Consider the following 17405-nt stretch of genomic DNA (forward strand, 5'->3'; position numbering starts at 1 on the left):
CATTGCTGTGAGATCATCAAATATCATTTTCTTATTTTACCAAGATTATGTAACTGGGATTTTCCTCACATGCATTTTGTTTAGCTGTCAAGTTGTATGCGTGTTGTGTCAAGAGCGTAGGCAAAGCATATGACTGTAAAGAGCATGACCATGCCTTTGTAAGCCTTTTATCAGGCCTTGAGCTTCAGGCCACAATGTCTTTGCTTAAAAGCTGTGCCTTGTAAATGAGCACATGGAAAATGCATTTGATCTATTTCATGTCATACCTTGAGGCTGTCACCATAGACCCAGACTTGGTCAATGAGCGAGCATCCCCCGTACACTGTCTCAATCTTCTCTGGAGCCAGGTATTCTCCCTGCAGTCAAAAATATATACTTACATAAATAACGTTCTGGAGGTTTATAGCATTCAAAAATATATCCCAACAGAAGGAAACAGTAAAAATGCATACACACCAGAAACACACTGATCATGGGATAGTTGTCCACATTCCGATTCTTCAACCACAGTCTATGGTAATAGAATGATAATACACTGTAATAACAGACAACACCTTTTTCTTTCCCATTTTTTTTTAATCACATAAGTTTGTTGTTGAGAGCACAAGATAGGATCATCATTAAGCTCATAAACAGTACAATTTACTTGTCTCTTCCATACAGTAAAGAATATTGGGTCAAGGTGACACATAGGGAGTGCCATTTGAGTACTGACAACATGAATACCAGAATGCATAAACACCCACTACAGCTGCTGGTGTCTTTACTGACCTGTGCAAGTTTGAAGATATTTTTCCTCCTGTCAGTGATCTTGAGAGTCCCGTTCTGTGATATTTAAGTCAGAAGATCAGGTTAAAAAGACAAATAAACAAACAAACAAGGACACCAAATTAAATTCAATTCATCTACCAGCCTCAGGGGACTGGTAGCCTTGCAGAGAATACAGTTGCCTCCCTTGGCATGGCGGATCATAAGATTATTGCACACAACAACAATTTCTTTGTGTTTATAAATGATAAAAAAGAGCCTACAATAACAATATGTTGCACAGGTTAATCCAAAGAATAGTGGCTTCAAACAGATATAACGTCGCTGGGGTGACAAGACCTTGTATATGTCAAAGGAAAGGCTATCCCATTCGGTATAGTGCTTTGGCCGCTATGTTTTTTGGCTCTCCTGAACATTTGACATTTTGTAGGTACAAGGTCTTGTCGCCCCAGCGCCGATAATCTTTTAAATGACATGAACTGTAGAAAAAAACAAACAAACATACAGGTACACTTTTGTAGAAATCAATGCAATAAAATAACTTGACAGAAGCCAGAGTTGCTTGCGTTGAAGCTGAACTGCATTTACACCAATGGCATCAAGGAACAAGCTCTACCATATAATAATGAATGTATGCGAAGTACTTGGGTATCTTGGTTGTGACAAGTCAACACATAACTGTATACACAAAGTAGCTTTTTAAAAATCAAATCAAACTTGAATTCTTCACACATGCCTACATTCTCAATTCAATCCAGGGTTACCATTGGACACCAACATTGAAATCAGCTAGATTTCACAATCTCTCAGACTTTGCAAGATGGGACCATTCTTCAGTATTCCTTCCCTGCTACCATAGTATTGGATGTTCTGCTTTTCTTATTCCTGAAATGTCACATCATATGGAGGATTAACCCGTTGAGGACAGTTTGATTTTGCTACAACATGCATTTCCCATAGCTGCTTGCCCGAGTATACTCAGGACTCGTCCTCAACGGGTTAAGAAATTCTGATGGCATCTAACTTTTCTACAATCAACCCAACGATTCCTAAGAGAGGAGGCGATCAAAGAAGAGCACATTTTTCTCACCGGAAGCCACTGTCCGATGTCTCCAGAGTGTAGCCAGCCATCTTCGTCTAAGGCCTCCTTGGTTTTCTCAGGATTGTTGAGGTACCCTCGGAAGATGTTGGGTCCTCGGAAGCAGACCTTCATATTGGGACAGAGCATACATTATGTACATGTGTCAGTGTCCATATTACAAGGTGCATGTTCTGGAGGAATTCCACACCTTGTAATGTCCTATAAAATATTGAGTACATTTTGTCCAGCCAATGAACAGTAAAAAATCTGATACATAGCCACCATTTCAGGTATATTTCAACTTGTAATCTTCTTTTCAACCATTCTTGTTTTTTCCATGGGCTTTAAAGACACATTTCACTTGCAGACACTTGCAGTCCTGTGCCTACAGGCTTTACCAACAGGTATGATCACAGCACAATCCACAAAATTAAATGCCATCTTTTTTTCTGATTATAATTCAGATCAGTTTAAATCGATTTCTGTTCATCATAACTAAATCAAAAACAAAAACATCTGCACAGAAGTTAATACATCTCAAATATATACACAGGTATATATCAGGGTATTCATACACAAGAAAAGGGATTCAAAATGAAGGGGGGGGGGGGGACAGAACATTTGTCTCCTACATAGAATACAAGAGAGACAGCAAGAGGATGGTAAGACTACATAGTGAACAGAAGTCTGTGAAAACATACCGACATGATCAGGAGAAAGGGAAATTGTCTACACTGACCTCGCCTTGGTCGTCCTTGGCATAGTACTCCATTTCTGGCACGTCAATAAGTTTGATCTCACAGCAAGGTAGAGGGGGTCCTACCTGGCCTGGATTAAAAAGAAAGAAGAAGAAAAGAATAAGTAATAATAAAATTCATATCATGCAATGGTATAATGGCTATATACCAGGTAAACCACAGTATACAGTGTGTAGCTTGTTTGGCATTTTCATAGACACTGCTGCATTGTTTACCAGTATTAGATTTTATAAAATGGGTTCAAGAATGTAGCCAATTGGAAGCACTGAAATGAGTCACGTGTGCGTTCATGATTTTCTTACTAACATGCACGGCCGTGCAAAAACGTGTTATCCTATGGGACATTGCAGAGAAAGCGTAACTGCTCAGTCACTGACGTCACAATGTTTACACTAGCAGTGCACACTCAATCAGTTGTTACAAGTACGTCGTGCGCTACTATACACGCTGTCAATCCTGTAAACAACTTCTAGCTCGGGCTGCCAGCCGGCCTTTCTTGTGCATAACATGTGGTGATGGCGTACGTATACTCTTATACGTACTTATATGTGCGGGATTTCCGAGTGCGACGTGCGTAAATGTTTGGGACGAACATCTTCAGACATCTTGTTTTTTGAGCGAGTGCTACATGTAGCTGACTGGTATTGACTCACAAAGGTACATGAAAAATTCTGTTAGTTTTCGACCCATTTTATAAATCAAATAATACACAGGTCACGCTTGTGACGTTAGTGGAGATGCAGCTCACTCTCGGGTATTTACAATGTAGTGCAACATGCACTCGGCTTCGCCTCGTGCATGTTTCACAATTGTAAATACCCTCGAGTGCGCTACATCTCCGCTAACGCACTCTCACCTGTGTATTATTTGTATAATATTGAATTCATCTCAAGAGGATTGAGTTAAAGGTTGTGTTACATTCAATCCCTTATGACTGCTGTTGCAATGAGATATTTGCAAAATGCAATTAATTTTTGTTCTGTGTGTGTTTTTTGTTTTTTTGTTTTAGTTTGTTAGTATGTTCGTTTTTTTTGTTTTTTGTGACAGGTATTTTGAATGCTTGGAACTATTATGATAAACCAGTCCGACTTTTTGAGAAGAGTAACACTCTATATCAAAATGAAATGGACCCCTGTTTCTCTTTTTTAAGGGCAAATCTTCATTCCTTGGGAATTATGTGATACAATTTATTCAACCAGCTCCATGTACGATGTATACAATCTTTCTGCAAAATAAGATGAGCTCTTAAATTCAGAGTTGCCAATATAAGGAAGACATAGCGATAATTTGTGCAGCAAAATTAAACATGATGGCTTAACTAAGACATGATTTGCAAATGAGGAATGTTGCCTTTAAGTGGGTATTAAAACAATATTCATGCAAGCACATTTATGACATTAGATACACTTTAGAACATACTCCATAATCATATTTGCATAATTTTGGGGGCTACATATGTTGTACAGAATCCCGGCACTTCAATACTACTGTTGTTAGAACTGAACTAAGGCTACCTGTAGCATGATCTCCTGGAAGTGTGAGTGTGCTGATCACAGCTGACTCAGTCTGACCGTATCCCTCAAGAACCTTGCAATCAAAATGAACAAATTGGCAAAACTAACAATAGTCATCTACATTCCATGCATGTGTAGTCAATTTTCTCTGGTCAATTAAAAAAAAAATATTACCACACTAAATCTTTCAGATCATTAATTTTCTTCATAGATATCACACATATGCAACTGAAATTTGATTGAATCACAAAGTTGATGAAAACAATCTTTGCATTATTAACTATACATTTTGTCAATCTTAGTACTTTGCTATCAAATATCACAAACACAGAAAAAAAAGCAAAACAGCACTATCACCATTATCTGTTGTTGGTTAAAATATTGAAGATGAGATATTCGAAATAGTTTCAGTATCCAACAACCATCATCACTAACATCATTCTAATTGCACAAATTACCAGCCAAAATCACAACAATTATATCCATACTGTCTGCATAGTAATCACTGAAGATATCTTCTAAATAAGTATTTCTGTTAAACTCAAGCTTCTTTATTGTTGCCACCATCACCACAACCCCAGGAGCAAAAGTGACAGCATCAACAGAAAGTACTTCTCAGTCTCGAGTTTAAGCCAACTTACGGGGCATCCGAGCACACATCGCAGGAATGAGATGACCTCCGGAGAAAGGGGAGCGGCCCCAGAGAACACAACTTGGAGTTTGCCCCCCATGATCCCCTGTATGGGTATGACATGTTCAGATCAGATATTTAAGGCAATGGCAATTATTTCTTTCACATTGATTATCCTGAATAGATGGTTAAAGGGATCGCACAGTTTTGGCTGAGACCCAATTTCAGGTTTCTAACATTTTTTGATGAAATATTGAGAAACCTCTTATGAAATATGAAAGAGCACGTAAGTCTATGAGGAATTCAACGTTTATTTGATGAAAATTGGTTTTGAAATGGCCGAGATATCCAAAAAAGAGCGATTCTAATAAAGTGTGGGACCCACACTTTATTACGATCGCTTTGCTTTACTTCGTTTTTGGATGTTTCAGTCATTCCAAACCTGATTTTCATCAAATAAAATTTGAATTCCTCTTAAAATGGTATGCTCTGTACTATATCATAAGTGTTTTCTTGGTATCTCGCAAAAAGTTAAAAGCCCAATTCTCATCTCCACCAATACTGTACCATCCCTTTAACACGTTGAAGACTAGTCCTGAGTATTTATTGGCTGGGGTAAATGGAAAATGCATGTTATAGAATATTCAGTCCATCTTCAAAGGGTTAAAAACACTCATGATGTTTATTTCTACCAGTAGATACTTGCATTGGCAAACAGGACATCTTAGATGATAATGTCAAGAGATGTATCTCCTCTTGTTATGCTTTATTAACTCTTTGTACTTTAGCATCTTTTAAAAACTGTTTTCTACTTGATGTTACTTCAAGACCACAGTAGATTGCCTGTTCCTATGATGAATACATGAAACACATTAACCTTTTCCGATGCAGGCTTTGAAATCTAAACAGATTTTGCATGGGACCCACATGCTCCGATTGGCAATTGGCCAAAGTGAAAATTTAACATCACACTCCCCTTCACCTTCACCGCACATTTTTCATTATCTTTCTACCACTCTGAACTATCTTCAACTACAATATATGTCATGTTTATTATAACAAAAGTTGCTCCACACCCTGGACAGGTTTGAGTCTTCAGAGTTGCTTTACATATTGCTTCTGACTGCATATGTGTTCATGAGCAATGAATATTGAAGGAAAAAAAATATATACATACGTATATAACAAAAGAAACGTAAGAATATCACCAAACATAACAAACCTGAATTCTCTTGAATGCCAGTCGATCCCACATGGTGTCATTCCTCACAATGCCCCTGTTGGAAAGGCAGATGGGAGATTCACAACATGATATCATACAAGGTTCACAACAACAGACACACTTTTTCATATATGGCATATGATCTACACATTTACAGAAAGGTAGCTGCAAAATCCTTCAATACAAAATATTACTCCTTTGTGCTGAATTCTATGTTCAAGCACTCTTATAGCAATCAAAGAGTGTGACTACAAGTCTATTCCATGTTTACTCATCTACTGATCGTTTTTCTTTTGTTTTCCATTTGATAAGCGGCAATTCACACTTCAATTTTAAACTGATCAGTGAAGAATATGAAACCACAAAGTTACTGACGAAGCACGACAGCGCTGTAAAAGCATTATAAATTTGTGCAAGGTCCGATCTAGTGTATATAATAAACATTATGAACACTACTACAATGTCAGCTTGTCATTTAAAATGGTCTCCATTTGCCTGTCAACATACACACTCTGAATGTCTTGCTTTCAAGATTGTGATTGGTTACACGACATTCCTCTGTAGGTGTGCAATGGGCCTTACGTTACATCTAAAATCTTCTCCTACGGAACTCATCCCCACTTCTATGAACAAGATAAAGTAAGGTTAACTACAAATTTTGTATTCCCTGGTACACATCCTGAAAGTCTGAGGGAGAAATAGATTCTTTCAAGAAGAAACAAATGCATTCCTGCTCATTCCTACGTAGAGTAAATGAAAGTTTTCTATGCAAATCATGTCACATTCACACAACCATAGCAACAAATGGTAATGCCTATGCTATACCTGATATTATATGAATTACCAACACCTGAAGATTTTAGAAAAAAGTTCTTATGGCTCTACCATTTGTGATAAAATTTTCACTGATCTATTATCTAATTTTGCTGCTTATAGTATATTCAAACTAACATATTCTAGTGCGGGGTAACATCTCCTATAGAAGCAAAGAAACACAACTCTTTTTCTTTAAAAAAAAAAAGTATCAGGGACTGACCTCTGGAGATCTGCCATTTTGCTCTTCATGGCCATACCAAAGATGGTGCGTTTAAACCAGTTGCTGGCATTAACTCCTTGCGTTATCTGTAAAGCAACAGATGCCAAGGTCACTACAAAACATGAATAAATTTCTTCCACCCTCCTACGTAGATAATCTTTTGATTTATCATTTCACAAATCATTTCATTCATATTAATCAACAAACATTCTTATGTACCTTCATATTGCCAGGTTCAGAGTGTTGGGAATATTTTGAAGGAAAAACCGAGCAGTCATGAACTGACAATTTTGTCTTCATGAATCAATCACCAGTTCAGCAATAATTGTTTGAAATCCACTGGTATACAAATACTGCCCCGGGAAGAACATGCCAAAGACTCTCACAAATGCAAACATAAAATGTATGATATGACAAATGAAATGTAAGACTTGTAGTAAGACATAAAATGTTGCATTAAGTTTTGGCTTTATGATAAAATGTGCACACACTAGAATGCTACTCAAGACCACTTGATCAATACTGCAAAAGTGAAAATTTTCGCTGTGTTGAAATTTTTGCGCATTTCGCGCAACGAGAAGCTAGCGCGAAAATAAAAGCACACAAATATTTTTGCTTGCAATATGTTCCAGTAGTTGACGTCTTGATTCTGCGGAATCAAAAACACGCAAAACTCTTCTTAGCGGGCCGAGCGCGAAAAATTAGTCGCGAAAAAATATCCACTTTTACAGTGCAACATATCATTGAACATAATTTTCTGCATGAGTTCAGACGAAGAGCAGATATCAATTTTAGTTTTGACTGCAAGTGTGGTATTAAAAGGTAATTAGCTATCGAAAGTTGAATACTGTGAGACAGACATGGATATCTTTTAATAAACAGCACAGAGACAAGTTATTGGAGGAAAGGTTTATATGAATGATGCTACATAAAGAAGAGGATAACTAGATTCATGAGCATCCTCATTGACAATAAAACTACAGGAGAAAGTACACCTTTAAATCTGACAAATCAAATTAAAACTTCTAGATACTAATAAGAATTAAAGGACAAGTTCACCTTCATTAACATAAGGATTGAGAGAATGTAGCAATATTAGTCGAACACATCATTGAAAGTTTGAGGAAAATCGGACAATCCGTTTAAAAGTTATGAATTTTTGAAGTTTTTGTGCAGTCACCGCTGGATGAGAAGACTACTGAAGTGTATGATGTCACATGCGTACAACAATATAAGGAAAATATAAAGAGAATTTCACAAAATTTCATCTTTTGAAAAAAGTACACATTCCCTTGACTCAAGGCAAGTCAAGTGCTCTTTTATTATGCGAAAAAAGTGAAAATATGTTCACAATTTTCTTTACATTTTCTTTATACTTTGTACTCATATGACATCATGAGCCTTAGTAGTCTCCTCATCCAGCAGTTCCAACACAAAAGTTTTAAAAATTCATAACTTCTGCATCGATTGTCCAATTTTCCTCAAACTTTCACTGATGTGTTCTACTAATATTGCTGCATTCTCTCAATTCTTATGTTAATGAAGGTGAACTTGTCCTTTAAACTTCTTAAGACATTCAGCAAGTTTAGGAGCCTACTGCATGCACTGAGAACAGTGACTTTCAGAGAGCACCACTTTCGGAAGATCTTTTCTTAAAAATGCCAGTGAGGATTAAACTGAAGGCTAAGGATGAGTGTACTTGGTTGCCTTGGTAGTGATACAATAGTATATATCATATATAATATACATCAAGAGGATGTATATATGTAGTATATATTATATATAATATATATGAGGTATATATTATATATGATATATATGAGGTATATATCACATATAATAATATACATCAAGAGGATGAGTTCACACATACCCTGTCATGCACTCTATTGAGGAGCCGTGGGACAGAGCAGAAACCACTGGGACAGGCCATCTTGATGTCGTCTATGATGGCTTTTACGTCGCCACGGTAATAGGCAGTCTTGCCCCCATGCATCATCATCATGAGCTGAGGATTTCAACAGGACAATCAGAGATATAACTACATATATGAGAGTATAGACACATATTAATAAAAGTACAGTGTATACGCCAAGATATATATATAAATGCTCTCACTTGTGTATACTTCAATCCTCACACATATATATGTACATATGTAGTACTTCATAGCACGTTTTCATAAAAAGGCTGATGTGAAGTACCACATTATCCTGAAATATTTGCATCCAATCAGCTATTATTCTTCCTGTAAGAATTACTACAAAATGCCTTCTTTCATAAAAATGGAATTTCTTTGGCAATTTCCTTTACAAACCGTTCATATTGCTACACAGATGATACAACAAAACAAAGTATTTCACAAAGAGATAGAGTCATTTTTTGCAATAGCATTCACACAGACACAGCAAAGCACAAAGTACACAGAAAGAAAAGGAATATATAAAAGATGTATATAGATTATACTGTCAAACAAAGTGCAGAGTATTCATTCCTCGCAAGTGACAGAAACTTACCACATTTAATCTTTCATACATGTGAGCAAGGGGGAGGTATGACAAATGGACCTGACCAGGTTCAAACACCAGAGCAGGCTGCAGAAAAATAGGCACATAACATGAATGTAGCAAGACAAGGATTCATATTTATATTTTCATTTTTATAAATTCTTATTTTTTGAGGGGGAAGGGGTTGATACAAGAAGAACAAGGAAATAAAGAAATATTCTGGTGTTATTTCACTGACTCTCTGGTATAAATTATTCTCACTCATTTCGATAAAAATATTGAATAATGAATACTTATATGGAAACTGGCTGCACTTTGTTCTGAATAGCCAAATACTAAATTCTGATTTATAACACTGCCTTGATTATGTATAGTTGCACATGAGAATATAAATGGAAATGTGACAGCAAAACTATGTTTATGTGAAACTAGCATCATTTACACCAAAACACCCCCTAAAAACATAACAAAACAACACAAAAAAACAAAACTTTAACCCTAAAAAGACTGGGGGGCCTAAAAGGCCCCCCCCCCCTCGACATTTCGCGCGATTACTCAGCAACACGCAATGCTCTCGCCGCGATGCTCTATGACTTTTTTCTTTCAAGTTTCCCGCACATTTTGACACCAAATTTGTGACGCCCTGGGGTACGGTTCTGAAGTTACATAACTTTTTGTACATGCACGTGAGACCGAAAATGGCTCAAAAATGTGATTTTGTGTACAAAGTCAATACAAATTGAGTTTTATCACATGGTTCATATAAATATGCTTATTTTTACTCTCAATGGCTAAAATCAATTTGTTTTAGTAGTATTATGCTTCAAAGAGGGTCTGCCACAAATTTTGCTGAAAAAAACAACAAAAATAAAAGGTCGAAAAAACAAAGAAATATATAAGAATTTCATAAAACAATAAAATAAATAAGAAATTAACTTTGAAACCGAATTTTTTTTCAAGTACATTTGCTAAGAATGCTACAAAGAATATCTAGACCAAAAATGAGCACTTTTGGAGCTTTATTTACTGATTTAGATAAAAAAGTCTGATTTCTCGCATAAATTAGCATAATTAATCAAAATAAAATAAAAGAAGACTATTTTGGAAAATTTAAATATACGATCTTGTAGATTACATCGCACACTACCATTGTGCAAATTTCCGTAGCGATCGCGCGATCCACGGCCGAGATCTTAAGGGGGGGCCCTTTAGGCCCCCCCCCCAGTCTTTCGAGCTACCAAAATAGCCCAGTCTTTTTAGGGTTAACATTGGTTTTCCAGCTTTTATTTGTCTGAACTTTCCTTGAGCATTCTTCCTAGTATATGCTGATGAAAGACAGGCATAAGTCTATGGGGTTTTGGCTACTTATTCTGCATATTTCATTAAAGTGGAAATTTTCTCATTGACAAATATGGGCAGAATATTCAAACATCTGCCATCTTTCAGCCATTTGTGCTATCACAATCTGAATGAACATTGTCAATGTCAATGGCACAACAGCACCACAGGTAGCATTCATTACAGTACAGTTCTGATTGCAAATAGATGGATAGATGTATGAAAACAAGCAAAACCATAGAGTTAACTCACATAGCAGGCCTTTTCAAGTCCCGCTCCAGCAGCAATGATGTTTCCATGCGTCAGCATTGCCCCCTTCGGATTACCTGTATTTTTAAATTCATTTTTAAAGGCAAAGAAATTGTCCTAAATAAATGATCTCATACAAGGGATGCAAACCTGCTATGGAGAAAATAGAGAAAAATCTCTCCTCCAAATAGGTTCTATGCTTACCTTTGTTTATCACAAGTCATTTATCAAAAATCCTGTTTGAGAAAGGCAATATTATAATTGTTGGACACCAGATAGAATTTTGAATAATAATGAAAGGGCAGACCTTAAATATCACTTTAGTTCAGTGGCCTCCCAGGTACCATTTTGTTTTGCCCCATCTCATTTCAAAGAGCACATATGAACTTGTAGTACCCTGTGTAATAAAATTATTTTGTTAAGTAACCTTTGAGGGGCACTAACCCCGTTTATTTTCATCATATCAACATAATTAAGTTCTGTAACAGAATACACAGGAATCAGATGATTTCCTTCCTTCTGCATATTCTTATTGAGAGTGGTATGTTATCATATTTACAATAGTGAAACTCGCTAATAATAATAAAATTCAATGAAACATATAAAGAGAGAAATATGGACAGAAAATAATTATACACAAGAAAACTTGTCTCAGTTTTGTATGAAGATTGTGCAGATTGTTCTTCATTTTGATAATATCAATTTATGCAATAACACTGCACACTTACAATCCTGCGACATATATAATGGATGAGAAGTGATACACTGTAGTTGAATACTCCTCCCAGTCATAAATACTTTTCTTTCTTTTTTTCTGTAATTGACCCACCATAGGTAGGGCCAGAGTGATCAGTACGGGAACTGAATCTATCAGCTTCTGCCTAGTGGGTAGAGAGTGACACAATGAATAAAGAAGAAATTCTCCATGGCTTTACTTCTTTCTTTTATTTCTTGTCGCATCAATAATTGTGTCTAGTGAAGCAAATACTTGGCTTTAAAGAATACTCCTTACCTGTTGTCCCACTAGTGTAGCATACAGTGTACAGATCATCAGGAGATGGTGGCTAGACAGCAAAGCAACATGAAATATTGGCATCATCTTAAAGGTAATGTTTCCAAGACAAGTATTTTCTCTTTTCCAGAGAAAAGGATGCCACATTCCACCTTTGCATTTCATTTTATTGCCTATCTCTCGTGCGAGGCAATTTTTTGCCAGATGCAATTTTCCACAATTACCAGTCAAACATGGGAAAATAAGACAACACTGAAAAATAAACATTGTCTATTGTTTATATTTCAGAACCTGTTCTTGTAAGTTTAGTTTTCAGAATGCACTTTACTATGTTTATAAATTTATAAGCTCCTACAAAGTCAATAACTACGTGAGAAGATTTTAAGCTTTATATACACACACAGGGCAGCGCTCCAGAAGAATTTAAAGGACAAGTTCACCTTCATAAACATAAGGATTGAGAGAATGTAGCAATATCAGTAGAACACATCATTGAAAGTTTGAGGAAAATCAGACAATCCGTTCAAAAGTTATGAATTTTTGAAGTTTTTGTGCAGTACCCGCTGGATGAGAAGACTACTGCAGTGTATGAATAACTTAGATGTCACATGCGTACAACAATATAAGGAAAATATAAAGAGAATTTCACAAAATTCCATCTTTTGAAAAAAGTACACATTCCCCTGACTCGTTACCGATAAATGTTATGGGTAATATTATTCCCCCTGCCTTTAGAAAGAGGCAAGTCAATTGCTCTTTTATTATGCGACAAAAGTGAAAATATGTTGAATTTTCTTTTATATTTTCTTTATACTGTTGTACGCATACAACATTGTATGACTCACAAGCTGTAGTAGTCTCCTCATCCAGCGGTTCCAACACAAAAATTTAAAAAATTCATAACTTTTGCATCGATTGTCCAATTTTCCTCAAACTTTCACTGATGTGTTCTACTAATATTGTTGCATTTTCTCAATTCTTATGTTTATGAAGGTGAACTTGTCCTTTAAAGACTTTCATCAAAGCAGGAATAGAATAGGTTGAGATATCTCTCAATGTTGCGTATCATTTTACACACTTGAGACAGAGAAGGGTATGAATTAGAATATAAATAGAATATACCTAATATTCATATGAATATCTATATTGTTCAAGACTAAAGTCAGTTGTAGTTACAGTCACTTGCTATCAATAAAAAACAAAACAAAAATAAAAACACGAATACAAAACAAAACACGATGAATACCTACCGATGGTTCTTGCATATGTTTCTTTCCTAGTTCCTGGAGATGGAAGCAAACAGAATATACAACTGTTATGAAAAATGTAGTCTCTTTGTTTATATCAACCTTTTCTCTTCTCATTTCATTCTGACTGTCTTCCACTATGTTCACCTATCTTGGTTTGGCAATATGAGTGTATACTTGAGATTTTTGTGAACATCAACTAGCCCAACCAAGATGGCTACATGTATTCTGAGGCTGCAAACTTTATGCCTAATTAGTGATAAAATCTGTTTTTGAGAAAGTATCATTGAAATAAGATTTTTCATGAGCTGTTCACACATGCTAAAGAATTGGTAAAGTCATCTGGATTTGTCAAAAAATGGTTAAATATTTCAAACAGAAGGACATATTGTGGTAAATGTCAAATACCTAATAAGGTAATGCCTGTCAGTAGTCACTGTGGTTATCATCATTACTAGCCACTAAAGTATGACCAGAAGCCATTTAATTTGTCTTCCCTGGCCAGTATTCACTTTAGTACACGTGGAACCTTATTGCTTGATATTGAATGCTGATTTGTTCTTTCCATCAGCATATCTACACGCGTAATTATTCATTCATCATAATTATACACTTCTTTATCATAAAATAACATGTAAACATCACATACACGAAAATGATAATTATTTTTCCTTCTCACATATTTCTCATAAGAAGAAAGTCAGTGTTATGGCTGCTAAACAGTGATAATATGCCATATATCAATAAAATCAACTACCAATGCTGTCTAGTCAATTGCCTCGTATTCTGGGCTTGCCTATTTGTGTCCCTTGAGTGATTATGGCTGGTTAAAGTTTAACTGTACGTGATGCGAACACGGAGATTGTATCTCAAAGAAAAACCTCACGTACTCTGAGTTCCTGGATGGTGCACAGCTGGACGTTGGACTCCCTGGCGAGTTGCTTCACCTCTTCGGTGACCTCGTTGGGAAGCATGACGATGATGACCTTGAGGGAGGGGCTCTCTGAGGCCTTCTCCAGGATGGCCTTGATTCTCTTTGCCGTGTCACATGCCACCATGGTGATTTTTCCTGGGAAGAGGGAAGGGGGGAAGAAAGAGATAGAGAGGGTTAGATGATAATAGACTCGACACGAAATGAGACGAAATGAGAGAAAATGATGTTCATCGTAATGTCATTGGACATTTACTGGTTGTGTATTCAAAGATACCATACATGTACATTTGATTGTACACTATGTGATTGAAGGACACGATACAATGTGACACTAAACAAGCGATGCCACAGAACTCGTACGGTAACCAGTTCCAGAGTCAGTAACATTTATTCTAGCGTATTTGCACCACACAAATATCACATTCATAGTCAAATATTTTGATTCTGTATGATTGATTTGTTGATTTGATCAATAAAGACTTGAGGGGGAAAAAAATAGTCTTGCGTCTAAATGGGCATGACAAGGAATAGAAGTCAAAAGATGTGACCCTTGAGAAAGAGGACAGTATCATTGGGATAGATACATATCCATCCACACATACAGACATACCATCGTGTGTCCAGAAGAAGGACACATACGCACGTGATTCAAGGAAGGTGTGCCCGGGAGAACAATGCGAACGCACACAAGGCCCACTAGTGTAATACATGCCTCACGCGTGTTCTCTTCTTTCTTCCGGGCACATCTTCCTTGAATCGTGTGCGTTCACGTCGTTCTTCTGGGCACATGACCAGTGGCGTATCTAGGGAAAACGGAGCCCAGGGCAAGCGCGAAAATTGCGTCCCTAATTTCTGAAAAAGACTAGTGTTCAACCCCAACCCGATCCCGGTAGGGACTTTAAGCAAAGTCCACATGATATGCTTTTCAAGCCCTTAAAAGGGGTCTTTTGAAAGTGATTTAAATGTAATGAATTTTGATAAATTTTGGCGAGCGAGCGCAGCGAGCGAGCCAAAAATTTTTGTATTTCAGCTGACAAAACATGGAATTCTTGTCATTTTTTGCTTATCAAATCTTACAATTCTAATCAAGATAGTGATGGCCTTATAGATAACAATTTTTACCAACAAACTGAGGACTTGAAGAAATACTCTAAATTAGTACGAGCGATTGAGCCGAAATTTGTATATTTCCACGTCATCATTACGTTTTGTTCTTATCTTGTTTGATTTTTTTGGCCCCCCCTCCCCCGTATTTTCGAAACCGTTGGGGCCTTCTTTTGATCCAATTGGCGATCGCTTCAGAATGAAAGAAATTGCAGCCGCTGCTCCGTGAAACATTTTGCCTGCTAAACATAAAATGACATTTATCTATACCAAGAAACTGAGTACTTAAAAAAAATATTCTAAATCAGGGGGGCATTTCATGAAGCATTTTGTCCGACAACTTGTCGGACAAAATTTGATTTCAGCCAATCAGAAGCAAGGATTTCAGTAGCTTTTAAAAGTTTGTCAGACGAGATATCTGACAAATTGCTTCATGAAATGTCCCCCATGTACACGCGAGTGAGCCGAAATTTGTATATTACCACGTCATCATGACGTTTTGTTCTTATCTCCTTTTTGTTTTGATAAATTTTGGCGAGCAAGCGCAGTGAGCGAGCCGAAAATTTTTGTATTTCAGCTTACAAAACATGGAACTCTTGTCATTTTTTGCTTATCAAATCTTACAATTCTAATCAAGATATAGTGACGGCCTTATAGATAACAATTTTTACCAACAAACTGAGGACTTGAAGAAATACTCTAAATTAGTACGAGCGATTGAGCCGAAATTTGTATATTTCCACGTCATCATTACGTTTTGTTCTTATCTTGTTTGATTTTTTTGGCCCCCCCGTATTTTCGAAACCGTTGGGGCCTTCTTTTGATCCAATTGGCGATCGCTTCAGAATGAAAGAAATTGCAGCCGCTGCTCCGTGAAACATTTTGCCTGCTAAACATAAAATGACATGTGTGAACACAATAGACATTGTCATTTTGTCCGCGCCATCATCACATTTTGTTCTCACCTTCTTCTTCTATATAAAATTTAGAGAGCGGGCACAGCGAGCGAGCCGAAAATTGTTGTATTTCAGCTTACATAACATGGAATTCTTGTGTGAACACAATAAACATTGTCATTTTATCCGAGTCATCATTATGTTTTGTTTTTATCTTTTTTTGATTTGGTTTTCTGCCCCCCCCCCCCCCCACACACACACACACACCATTCTTCCTCCCCCCCCCCCCCCCCCCCCCCCTTCCGGTGAGTTGTTTCTTCTTCTTCTTCTACTTCTTCTTTTTTCTTTTTCTTTTTTCTTCCTTTTTTCTTTCTTCTTCTTTTTTTTTGCGCCCCAAGGAGTGGCGCCCGGGGCACATGCCCCCCTTGCCCCCCCCCCTAGATATGCCACTGCACATGACAATACATAAACACAAACATACATCTCTGTCAAGATGTAAACGGATAGAGAGAAAGAGACAAAAAAAAGCCTGAGAGTTTAAGATGAAAATGATGAGAGTTAGAAAACACATTTACATTACAAATGGAAGTTGGACTGTCAGTCATGTGGTCTCAAGATTCAGTTACAGTTGGTTGGTAACAAAGAGCAGTGCAGGGTACCAGTCATATTGAGCCTCTCATTGCAGAGTAGAAAACATGCTAGCACAGCCTGTCCCATTTCTGCACTCATCATTTACAATAATGCATCAATAATATGCAATTATATTAGATGTATTCAGACATTTGCCAAATTCATATCTTCACTGCATAGCCAAAGCCAGGTAGAATAGAAGCATACAGATAAAAGCAAATCATATGAAACGAATGCCTCTCAGACATACAATGTTACTGGACTATCAAATATGATTTCATACTAATTATACCAATTGCTCCCACCTTCAAATGAACCATTTCTGGCTGAAAATACCACAAGGTTTAAGAATAGAATTTTACTTGCAAGGTCAAGGAAGCTGGATCATAGTTTCATTAAACTCAAAGTGAATTTGAATTCTACACAAACAACACAACTTTAATGCTACAATCAAATTCAGTTCAGCAGCCACATTGGC

General features: G+C 36.8%; 1 protein-coding gene across 1 annotated transcript in view; it reads right to left on the bottom strand.

Annotated features, from left to right (window-relative positions):
- Positions 1 to 17405, bottom strand: part of LOC139731616 (long-chain-fatty-acid--CoA ligase 1-like) — a 42032-nt gene that overhangs the window by 4450 nt on the left and 20177 nt on the right. The window contains exons 7-20 of the mRNA XM_071642506.1: positions 14254 to 14432; positions 13367 to 13399; positions 12117 to 12168; positions 11108 to 11181; positions 9527 to 9604; positions 8884 to 9018; positions 7011 to 7096; positions 5975 to 6029; positions 4763 to 4858; positions 4122 to 4194; positions 2589 to 2677; positions 1859 to 1975; positions 772 to 825; positions 267 to 356 (exon numbers count right to left, since the gene is read on the bottom strand). Coding sequence (XP_071498607.1) covers positions 267 to 356; positions 772 to 825; positions 1859 to 1975; positions 2589 to 2677; positions 4122 to 4194; positions 4763 to 4858; positions 5975 to 6029; positions 7011 to 7096; positions 8884 to 9018; positions 9527 to 9604; positions 11108 to 11181; positions 12117 to 12168; positions 13367 to 13399; positions 14254 to 14432 — 1211 coding nt within the window. The remainder of the gene's footprint in view (positions 1 to 266; positions 357 to 771; positions 826 to 1858; positions 1976 to 2588; positions 2678 to 4121; positions 4195 to 4762; positions 4859 to 5974; positions 6030 to 7010; positions 7097 to 8883; positions 9019 to 9526; positions 9605 to 11107; positions 11182 to 12116; positions 12169 to 13366; positions 13400 to 14253; positions 14433 to 17405) is intronic.

This window comes from Diadema antillarum, unplaced genomic scaffold (assembly GCF_040938485.1).
Source record: "Diadema antillarum isolate AM-2024a unplaced genomic scaffold, OU_Dant_1.0 seq00000382_RagTag, whole genome shotgun sequence".
NCBI classification, from domain to species: Eukaryota; Metazoa; Echinodermata; class Echinoidea; order Diadematoida; family Diadematidae; genus Diadema; species Diadema antillarum.